This window comes from Zootoca vivipara, chromosome Z1, assembly GCF_965207765.1.
Source record: "Zootoca vivipara chromosome Z1, rZooViv2.hap1.1, whole genome shotgun sequence".
Lineage (NCBI taxonomy): Eukaryota > Metazoa > Chordata > Lepidosauria > Squamata > Lacertidae > Zootoca > Zootoca vivipara.
In genome coordinates this window covers 49249088-49260742 of record NC_142583.1, presented here as the reverse complement: position 1 = coordinate 49260742, position 11655 = coordinate 49249088, and the positions used below count along the sequence as shown (strand labels likewise).

The following is an 11655-nucleotide window of genomic DNA, read 5'->3' as shown; positions in this document are numbered from 1 at the left end:
AGCCTTGTAGTACTGTTAGAGAAAGATGAGCACGTGCCAATCAGTTCTGCCTTCTAGCTATCGTCATACATGTCTCGTTGGTTACAAGGCTTCACTCACATAAGTACTGCACAATACATTTTAGATGGACCTCACCTGTGATTTTACAATTGGAGTTTTTTCTATTGTGCTTCTGCTGTGCAAGGTGCTTCGCAGAGTGCAGGAGGGCAGTTCCTGCCCTGTAATTTGACACAGGGGAGAGTGTTAAGGAGTGGTAAGTTGGTGGAACAGAAGCAAATGCATGTACAGGGAAATCAGAACGAGGAGAAGAGGCTATAAGGCTGTGGAGGACTTTCAGCATAAGAACAAGAAATTTGTGCTGGATTCAGGAGCAGACAAGAAGCCAGTATAGAGCTTTGAAATGGGGCAGAACAGGCATCATGGCTAGTATCCATGAAAGAGGTGAATGATTTTGTCTGCAAAGTGCTGGGGAGAACTGAGAAGCCTCCAATAAGTCAACGAATGATCATAAAAGCAAATATTGTAGAATTTAGTTTGAGAGCTGACTGTAATATGAACTGGAGTTTTCACCAAGGGAATAGAGAGGAAGGGCCAATTTTTTGCCATGTTGTAAACACAGAAGCATTGTGACTTCACAGCAAAATATAGGGGAGAAAGGAGACAGATAAAGTGTTTGTGCCTATACAGCAGGGTTACAGGAGACATTGTCGACTAATTGTAGAAAGTAAAATGAGAGAAGGGCTTGGGTGGAAAGACCAGAAATTCAGAGTTGGCTATGCAAGACATTGAAGCATCCAAGTAGAAATATCAGGTGGGGATACAGGAGTGGATGAAGGGGTAAAAGTATCAGGTAGAGAGATGTAAAACTGGATATTGTCATTGTAAAGGTGGAACTAAAAGCCATGGGATTTGATAAGGTCTCACAGACACAGTGGTGAAGAGAGAATGGCCAAGAACATATGGCACTTCAGTGGAGAGAGGAAGCGCTTCTTCTCTGGAAATACTGAAGGAATAAGGTTGGAGGGGAATCAGTTTAGGATAAAGTCATGGCTAAGGAAATCAAGTGTATGGAAGGCAGCAGCGAATTGAAGATGGATGAGACAGAGGCATTCTGATGTGTAAGCAATTTTAATGAGGGTGATTTCAGTGACCTACAAAGAGTGGAAGCCAGACTGGAGACAGTCCAGATCCAAGTAGATTGAGAAGAAGTTAATGCAACATACTCTAGTAGTTGAAGGACAGGACAATAATAATAATAATATAATAATAATTTATTATTTATACCCCGCCCATCTGGCCGGGTTCCCCCAGCCACTCTGGGCAGCTTCCAACAAAATATCAAAATACAGAAATCCATCAGACATTAAAAACTTCCCTGAACAGGACAAACAACAGTTTCTTGAGGAAAGGGGAGAGAGTGCAGTTTTTGATTACTACAGGAAACAAGCAAGAAGGGGTTGATATGACAGAAGAGGAGTAACAGTGCTGTGGGGGGGTGTACAATTGGGAGTTGGGAGGAAAAGAACAAAAGGTGCATATGGAAGGGTTAGATGGGGACACTAGTCAATTCAAGGGAGATGGGGGCGTTGCAGGAGGTGTAGGAATATGGAAACCTCAAAGATTGCTATCCTTAAATTAGAAAATATGTTGACTTCACTAAGGGCTTTTGAAAATTCTAGGACCAAAACACTCCCAATCTGTCTCAGATGAAGTGTCAGATGTTTGGGTTCTTTTAGCATTCTTTTACTCTTCATTACTGATTTACCTCAAAAGGTCTTTCCTTGTGTGAAGCGCTGATCTTTGCTACTGAATAAAGTAAATAAAGTCTACGTTCTCCAAGCATATAAATCAATTACTTCCTCTACTGGAACTACCCCCAAGGCAGTTTCAAGTATGCATTGTTGCATCGGATCTCCCATGAGTAATTTGGCTGACTTTGTGCTGGAATGTGAGAAGCAAAGTTCACGTCTTGGGGTTTTCCAATGTGTGGGCCTTGTATTATTCTAGTGATTGTAATATTCCGGATTATATTTGTACTGTTTTTAAAAACTTTCTGCTCAGAGTGCTGGAAATTTAAAAGTCTTCCGGAACAATCTATGTAAATTTGTATTACCTCCAAAGTTCAGGCTGTAGATGAAAAGCTAAGAAAGAGTCGCTTGCCTAGTGCTTCCAGTTAACTTAACGGCTAAGGCCTTCTGGGTCATAGCTCATGTATTTCACTGTTCTTCCACATCAGTCCACAAGGATGGCCAACACTGCAAGACTTAGAGGTTGCAATCATACATATGGCCAAGAGTAGCAGTCCCTGCTATGACTGCATCTCCCTCAAGACTTCTTCAGCCAGGCACAGGGGTGCCAACTTGAATAAAATATTAGAGGGGCATAGGTAAGCCCTGCCCCACATAATAGATCACATGGTGTGGTGCACATACACCATTTGAATGGCAATGCCCATAAACGTGGGTGGGGTGGGGTGCTTCCCTCAAATATTTTATTGGGGGGGGGCTGAAGACCCCTCCCGTAGGAGTTGGCTCCTATGGCCAAGTATGTCTCTCTTGGCCCCCATCTTTGCAAACTGCCAACCTGCCTGCTTTTCCTGTAAAAAAGTGCTGCTTCCTCTTTCAGCCGGGGAAAAGGTGGAGAAGAAAAGGGATTGATCCTGAATTGCTTGGCGGTTGGGTCACCATTTGACCACAGCCACACAGCTGAGACATTCTTGGTTCAATTTTCACTTTCCTTATGAAACAGGTCTCTCTCTTTTTAAAATAGTTACAGACAATAAACTGTGATTTAGCAGTTGAATTCATTCTTGGTATTTGCATGTTAGAAATGACTTTCAGAACTGTAAGACTGCTTTGATTATTAAAAGATAGATTAAGACATATGGCTTTTGCATTAAGTGCATTAGGCACAATGTCTAGATGCATGCCAAGATAGTGTATGAATCCTTGGTGTAACAGATCAGCCCCAGGAGGACTCTCAGGTGTCCAGTGTGTATTTCAGTTTGTGGTTCCATTTACACCTTAGTCATGAGATGCCTCCGGCTATGGGCAGCAATAGGAGAGCCTCAAAAAAAGGTGTAGTTTGCTCATGGTTTTGATTGTGAAGGATCCTCCTGACTTATGGGATGAGGAGGAAGGACTTAACTAGTGACATGCTCAGGCTGCTTGAATACTTCCTCTGTTTATCCCATCCTTGACTCCCTAAATACAGGCTGCCCTGTAGGGGGTGATGGAAATCTATTTCCCTTTGAATCATAGCTGCCAAGTTATCCCTTTTTTACAGGGATTTTCCCTTATGCTGAATAGGCTTCCTCGCGAGAAAAGGGAAAACTTGGCAGCTATGCTTTGAATATCTAGTAATTCCATGGGCTGGGTTTCTGCACTTGTTGCATTTGTGCTTTCTGGATTGTACTCACAGTTGTTGATTTTAATTAATGAAATAATGAATCTTCAACATAACTGCATTTATCATATGAATTTGTTTTGACACTGTTTGATGATAAGGGAGCATTTCCCTTTGTGGCATGGTGTTTGCTAGCCATGACAGCAAGCTCTTTATTTTCTCAGGATCTCCAAACATGGGTGGATGGTGCTAATGAAAAGGGCTTTGTCCTTGTTTCATTTGGAGCAGGAGTCAAATACTTGTCAGAAGATATAGCACATAAATTGGCCCATGCTCTGGCAAGACTTCCTCAAAGAGTTATTTGGAGGTATGTATAATAGCACAGTAGCTTTGTCAATAGGTTTAAAACATTTATGGATATCCAGGACCAAGTCCAGGCTGCATAAACACCATGCATTTAAAGCATATTGAAAGCACATTTCTCATTCAAAGAATCCTGGGAATTGTAATTGGTTTAGGGTATGAGATTTGTGGTTCTGTGAAAGGTAAATTGCACCTGCCTGTTTTGTTGTGGGTTGGGGATGTGCTTTGAATGTGTGGTGTTTATGCAGCCCAAGTCTTGTCTAGGAGAGTGCAACACAGGCAGCAAAAAATACACAGGAGTGGCATCATCTATTCCAGGCACAGAAGAGGTGGGAAAGAAGTGTAGGCTAAGAAAGGACTTTCCTAAGGTCCAAATCAAGGGGGGGGTGTCTAAAAATGTATTGCAAATATTACATAGTTGTTTAATTTGGATTTTAACAGTCTTATTTATCATCAGTGTGTTACAGTGCATGAGCTTTCTTGAACTGAAAACTGACCTGATGTATTTGGCTTTTAGCCTATTTGTGAAAATTTAAAATCCACTACCAGTGTACCTCATTTGATGCACCTGATTTTCTGCCCTTGTCCTAACCCAGGGGCAGAAAACTCCACCCTCCCATGGGCCATGTTAAACAAGTGGCCAGCAATCAGATGTTTGTGGTGCTTGCAGTGAGCCACTTTGAAACCCTGATAATGAGCTGATGCTTCAAAGTGCCATGCACAGCTATCTGCAAACCGCCAGTCAGTGGATCTTCAGGGCTTCCAAAGAGTCACAAGGTCTTTGTGGGCACCATCAACCAGCTGATTGGCAGTGCCTGCAACCCCCAGCTTTTGGTCCAGCCACAACTTTAGCTGCCGCACACTTCATAACATGTATTTATTTTATTAATTTCATAAGATTTATGTACCATTCAAAGCTGTTCACAAAAAATACAGTAAAATTATCACTAGAAAATTTACAAAATGACAGAAAGTTAAAAACCATAATGGAATAGAATAAAACAAATTAAAACTCATACAAACTTCAAACTTTCTAAACATCTGCATAGGCTTGTCTAAATAAGAATGTCTTCAGGGACCAAAGAGAATACAGTGAAGGCACCTGCCTAATACCAATAGGCAGGAAGTTCCAAAGTTTTGGTGCTGCCACACTAAATGATTGAGTTACAGATGCAGTGCAGGCATTATGTGGCAACTATAAAATGCCTGTTCCTCCAATTGAAGCAGTTGATTGGGCACATATGGGGAAAGGGGATCTCGTGGGTAAACTGGTGTCAAGTTGTTAAGGGCATTGTATATTACGGTAATAGTAATACCTTGAACTCAGCCTTTGTAATACATCGGCAAGCAGTGCAGACCTCTGAGCACAGGTGTTAACATGCTGAGAAGGCTGCAACATATATGATGCCAGGTATAGGACAGGTGTGTTTCACTTGGCCAAAACAGCCTCTTGGGCCAAATGGGTAGCCCTGACAGGTGTGTTTTGGCCCGAGGTCGAGAAATTGCCTACCCTTGTCCTAACACATAACCTATTTGTTTCTATTTTTAATTAGTTGCATACTGGATTTTAAATCCTTTGATTTGCAAGTCACTTGCACAGTAGAAAAGCAACTAGCAAATTGTTCAATAAATCCTCCTAAGAATGCATTTTGAAACTGGTTTCTTCTCTCTGTGTTAGGTATTCGGGAAAGAAACCTAGGAACTTGGGTAACAATACAAAACTCATAGAATGGTTACCGCAGAATGACTTACTGGGTAAGTAGAACTGGAAGTGATGTTTAGTTCTCTCTGCTCTTAAACACTAAAATCTTATTGTATTTGGAAAGTTATGTCCACTTTTTGTATTCACTTTTGCTTGTGAATACAGATTTATTGGTTTATTATTTATTACGTCAGTATACCTCCTTTTCCTCCAGGAAAAGCAAGGTGGTATACATGCTTCTCTGCCTCCCCAGTTTATCCTAACAGTAACAGCCTTGTGAGGTAGTGACTGCCCCAGGGTCGCCCAGTGGGTTTCATGACAAGTGGGGGTTTGGACCCTGGTCTCCCAGGTCTTAGTCCAACACACTAACCACTACACCACACTGGCTCTTTTCTTTGCACTGCCAAAGTTATACCAATCTGCTTAGTGGTACATCAGCTATATTATTGCTAACTAGTGTTGTTCAGCCCGTTTAGAAAACGGGCGCTAGAGGATATGTGAGAGGGAGCTCTCTCTCTCTCTCTCTCTCTCTCTCTCTCTCTCTCTCTCTCTCTCTCTCGTGCGCTCTGCACTCTGCCGCGGGGCGCGCCAGGAATGCAAGTAAACAAACTCGCTATCCCACCGTGCCCCGCAGCTGAGCGCAGAGAGGGAGGGAAGGCCGTGGCCTCGCCGCTCCTCTCACGGGCTCCTCCGTCGAGCGCGCGAGGGGAAGGCGCAAGGGGAGGCGGAGTCCGGCGCCTGGGCCTAGCCGCCTCCCTCAGCCATAGTGCGCTTCGTCGTGGGCTTCGCCTACGACGACGACGGGGAAAGCCTGGCTGCCGGAGCCGCAGCAGCAGGAGCCGGAGCCCGGGGACTGGGAGGCTTCGGTGGGGGTGACCGGCTGCCCCGTCAGCAGGAGCGCCACTACCAGCTCAAATGGGAGGCGACAGGAAGGAGACCTGTCCCCGCTGGACGCACACACGTGCGCGCTGCCCCCCCCTGCCAACGCTCAGTCCAGCCAGGAGCGGCGGTTGACAGCCGCAGGGAAACGGTAGGTGGGGGGGGGGAGAGCGTGTGTGTGTGTGCGCCCAGTCTCTGCTGTCCAATCCCTGTGTCTCTGGGGTACATGCGCAGTACCCCAGGGACACACGGGACAACTTGGACGCAGGGACAACTTGGACTTTATTATATAGGATAATGTAGCATTTAAGGGAGATTGCCTCTCTTTGCAGTATATTCACCTACTTAGTCTCTGCTCTGACCATTGTTTGAAAAGTGAAGCAGTTGATGTTTTTATTGCCCAGAATATGGGCCTATGGCCGTAATAAACTATCTCTATCTATCTATTGCCCACACTATGAAGCATGAAGACAGAATTTAGATCTCGTGTAGTTCGAAAAGTGGCTTGGCAAGCAATAGCTTGTTTCTGTGTTCTGCAGCCATGGCAACAACACTTCCACATGCACATGTCACCTGCAAGGAAAAAGCACTTTTCCAAGGGAGATGGGGAAGTCCTCTTTCCCATGCCAAGCTTATGCAAATGCCTATTTATTAAATACATAGATACGGTATTTTATGATAAGTTAAAGCTAACATGAAATGTTTTCTTCCCTGCACCGTGCCTCTTGCTGCTTTAGGTCACTCTAAGATTAAGGCCTTCCTGAGTCATGGTGGTCTGAACAGCATTTTTGAAACCATGTACCATGGTGTACCTGTGGTGGGAATTCCTCTTTTTGGAGATCATTATGACACTATGACCCGAGTGCAGGCCAAAGGCATGGGAATATTACTAAACTGGAAGACTATTACTGAGGATGAATTATATAAAGCACTGGTGAAAGTTATTAATGAGCCCAGGTAAGATTCTTTTGCTAAGCAAGTCTATAAAGTAGTTATAGTAGTCATATGCAACTGTCCACTGAGTTTTAATGGTTGATATTTTATAGATATTTATTATTGTTTTGTATAATATCAGATGTATTTTATTGTATATTATATAGTGCCCTGGGCTCCTCTGTAGGAAGGGCAACACAGAAATGTAACAATATAATAAATAGATTTCATAGAAATAGATTTCATAGAAACCTCCAGAAAATTACATTCAAAGGTGATGAAGCAATTAATTGCTGGAATTGCATAAAGGCAATATGCTGAATTAGTTCTGTTTTTCCATTCCACAGCTACAGACAAAGGGCCCAGAAGCTGTCTGAAATTCATAAAGACCAACCAGGTCATCCTGTTGATCGAACAGTCTACTGGATTAATTACATCCTTCGTCATAATGGAGCACAGCATCTACGTGCTGCTGTTTACACAGTCTCTTTATATCAGTATTTCTTATTGGATATTGCCGTTATTGTACTGCTTGGTACTGCCTTACTCTGCTACATTTTGGCCAGGATAGCAAAATTTATCCGCAAGCAAAGCAAACATCTTTGGTCCACTGATGAACATACTACCATTAATGGACATTACCAAAATGGGATACCAAATGGCAAGTATAGAAGAAATGGCCACATTAAACATGAAAAGAAGGTGAAATGAGCCAACTACCCAATGTACATTAGCAGCGAATCAGTTCTATAATTGAATTTTATAGCTGTAACTTAGTCTAACACCTACTTAAAGCAAAACAATAAACAGTTCTAACGCTCCCCTACAGTATGTAATCTTATGCGATTAAATTCTGCAGAACTAAGGAAAATCTTTAGAAAAATGAAGCACAACCTAAAATGCAAAATGTATTTTATTATTAATACTGATGCAAAAAGGTTATTCTGGCACTGAAGTTTTTTTAGAAGCCTTAATTCTCTGAAGTAATTCAATAAGTATATTTATGACTTCTCCATTTGTGAATCTACATGTGTGCGTCCCAGATAAGGAAAGGTTCACTCTTACTTGGCAACTATTCTTTTTTTTCTCTTCATATACTCAGTCACATTTTTCCAGAGAGAACTTTGTTTTGATTCCTTGAAGTTTCACTATGTTATCTGGCAATGATGTTAAAGTCATCTTTCCTGGAAGAATCATAATGCAGCCATATGAATCATATTCTTAAAAGGCGCTGAAGAATATGATAACAAAACACTAATTTTGATATACTACTTAACTCTTCCTTTCTCTTCCATTTCTTTAGAGAAAAGGAAATTGCACAAGAGTACTGTAAGCTGTAATTTTATATTTATGTATATTTTATCTTCCTTCTTCACTTTCCACATATCCATTAATTTACGCCATTGTAAGTGTGTTGTTTTATTTTGATAATTACAAGGGCTGTGTGGATAGATTAGATAGTTTAGAAAAACAAATGAAGCAGGGGGAAAAGAAAATCTGCCCCAGGCTCTTTGGAAAAGGTCTTGCCATGTCCCTTGAGCAATGCAGAATCAAACTACCTTTGGGATTTGTTACAAAGTTGAATGTCTTTGCTTTTATATTATTGCAATTAAGTTCCCCACTCGCACCCCAAAGCCACGGTGGTTCTGAGGTTCACTGTCAATAGTTTTCTCTGTGTTCCTTCTGCTGGTCTGGGCCACACAATCCATGTTACATAGTTGCCAACATCAATTCTCTGAATAAATTGGAGGCTATCCTTTTTGTCAGTTACTTCTGTCTTTGTAGAGGTTTGATATCATGCATGACATTGAACCTAGGAAACCTAGTTGGGATGTTTGTCTCTGCCCACGCCCATAGCTGCCTTTCTGCACAACACTTTCAATCACTGTAGCCGATACCAGACTTTTGTGGCTTTAAACAGAGAATAGGAACATAAGGCATTGAGCAAATATCAGGACGTTCCTATTGAACCAGTGTTGGCAATATCAGGACGTTCCTATTGAACCAGTGTTGGCAACTATGAGTTTATTAATTTCCATGTCATTCTGTTTACTTGGAATTTGCACTGCACATGTTGTGAGTGTCCGCTGTATTTATTTGCAGTTTGAAATCCCATGTCTTAACATCAGGGGGTGGGAAGTCTCTACTGAGTGTTGTTCACTAACATGGGAAGAGTTCTGAACAAAACAGAATGCTAAAAACCATCTTCATACACAGTGACATGGCATTCCATTATCATCCCATCAGGAGCCTCTATCTTGTAGCAATAAAGTAGCATTGCAAATGTGCTTCTAATATTCAGTACAGGACAGTTGTACTGCCTTTCCAGATACTTGAAGAAAAAATGGTATTATCAATGTCTGTTAGCTTTATCTTTTTACAATCCTATCAATATGTGGCAACTTAAAGGAACACAAAGAGGCAATGAGTGTTGGGAAAGTGACAGGACCTAGAGTGTATGTATGAGTTGGTTTTAATGTTTTTCTTATTGAAGGTACACAAGCACTGACCGGATGATTAAGAATAATTTAATCTCCACTGTGATACAACTTAAGCAATAAACATGGATTTAATATAGAAACAAATGGTTGGAAGCACATCTTTATTCAAACACACTTGTCTGTTTATGTGTACAGCATACTTAACAGCTATACCCTTTGTGTGCATCATGGCTAATATCTGTTAGGTTTTATATTCTTGTGTGCATATGTTCTGCATATACACTCAGTCACATGTTACATAACACAATTGAAAGGAACTAAATACTCTTATTTCCTCATGCCTTTGGTCCACTGTCAGTTTAATAAAATGGGCTCACTTAAGTCTGCAACATCGTGTTCTAAATTACCTAGTACAGTGCAGTTTTTCATCATACGGAAATTCTTGGAGATTGCTCACTGTGTGAAAAATAAAGCAAGAAAAGAATCAGAATGGTACCAATATCGAAGTTATTTAGATTGATGAATAGCTAATTTCCATAAAATCTTCCAGGTATCTCTGTCTTTTACCTAGTTTGTATGCTCCCTACCTGACACTTTTTATTCTAGATATGTTTGTAGACCAGACCATTTGAGATATGTTTGTAGAAGTCAATCCCTACTGAGAGTAATGGAAGCTAGGGTTGATTTGTGTAACTATTTTGGAAGTGCTAATTCAACAAAAACTTCCTTGTATTAATTAGATGTGTCTATAAGGAACACTGTTCACGTGAATTGGCTACTGTGAATACCCCCAGAAGGCACATCATGATCTATGTGATAAATTTCACCCGGCTTGTCACGTGCATAGCAGCAACTTGTGCTTTTGGCAACCAGTTGTCACAACTGATTTGCAACAAATATTTTCATATAACCTCAAAGTGGTTGCTATTGAGTCCTGTTTGCCCTCAAAGTTTTGATGATCTTCTAGTCCTTAGTATTGTACCTCCACAATAAATTGGTTGGGAGAGACTCTCATGGGACTGCTGTTCCCAAGTGATTAATTTCTTAGTATACCGTAGTTAGGAAAGTTAACTTGCCATGTAATTTTCCTGAGTTTGTTTGTTACCTATTATTTTATTTCATAAAAGTTATACACCACTTAATTGTTAAAAACCTCAAGAGTGGTTTACAAAGAGAATAAAACAATGAAATAGTCCTGGCTATTTCGTACCATAGACATATTAATTATCTTCTTTTGCTTAGTGGCTTATCAGTTGTTGTTTTTTCATATTCACAAAAGCCTGTGCAGTAACTTGGGTGGAGAGGTGGTGAAGTGAATTGAATGTAGTCTCCCACACCCAAACCTCCCAACATACTCTTCATACTGTCCTTCAGCAATTAAAAAGAGTGAGATTGAGAGATTTCTTTTGAGCTTGTAAACTCAAGCTTTGACACATATTCTATAGCCCTGTTCCACTATCAAAACTATCAAAAAAGATTTGGGAAAGCAGACTGGTTCTGTGATCCCAAATATGCTTATTCTAAAATTTGCTTAATTGAAATTGGAAAATGTGCCCGTCGTTGCATTTAATATACAACCTTTGATAAAATTTGCTGGGAAATTTATTTTTCTGATGCATTGCACAAAATGATAAATACATATTGTAGTATGATAGATTTATAATTCCAGTAGGGCTTAAAAACTCTGCCTTCCTTGGCCGTTAATTGTTTGACTCCTAAAGTTAGTTCTGGATATTAAGTACAAGCCATTTTTTTTCTTCTTTTTGAAATTTAGGGACATTAACCTGAATAAGAATAATATATGTGACTTATTTATTTATTTATTATTTATTTTATTTTTAATTTAATGTTTTTATTTTATTTTTTCTAAAGTATTTATATACTGCTTTGCATATGAACTTCACCAAGCGGTTTACAAAAGTTTTTAAGCACCATGTTTTAAACAAGTTGCAATAAAGGGGGGGGGGACTGTTTAGAAGAAGCTGTGATGGC

At 40.6% G+C, this 11655-nt stretch overlaps 1 protein-coding gene across 7 annotated transcripts in view; it reads left to right on the top strand.

Annotated features, from left to right (window-relative positions):
• UGT8 (UDP glycosyltransferase 8) overlaps positions 1–9807 on the top strand; it is a 36769-nt gene extending 26962 nt beyond the window's left edge. For all 7 annotated transcript variants that reach the window (XM_035112246.3, XM_088660400.1, XM_088660397.1 and 4 more), the window contains exons 3-6: positions 3570–3712; positions 5387–5463; positions 7027–7246; positions 7570–9807. In XM_035112246.3, coding sequence (XP_034968137.1) covers positions 3570–3712; positions 5387–5463; positions 7027–7246; positions 7570–7933 — 804 coding nt within the window. In that variant the 3' untranslated portion in view covers positions 7934–9807. The remainder of the gene's footprint in view (positions 1–3569; positions 3713–5386; positions 5464–7026; positions 7247–7569) is intronic.
• Positions 9808–11655: the final 1848 nt, after the last annotated feature.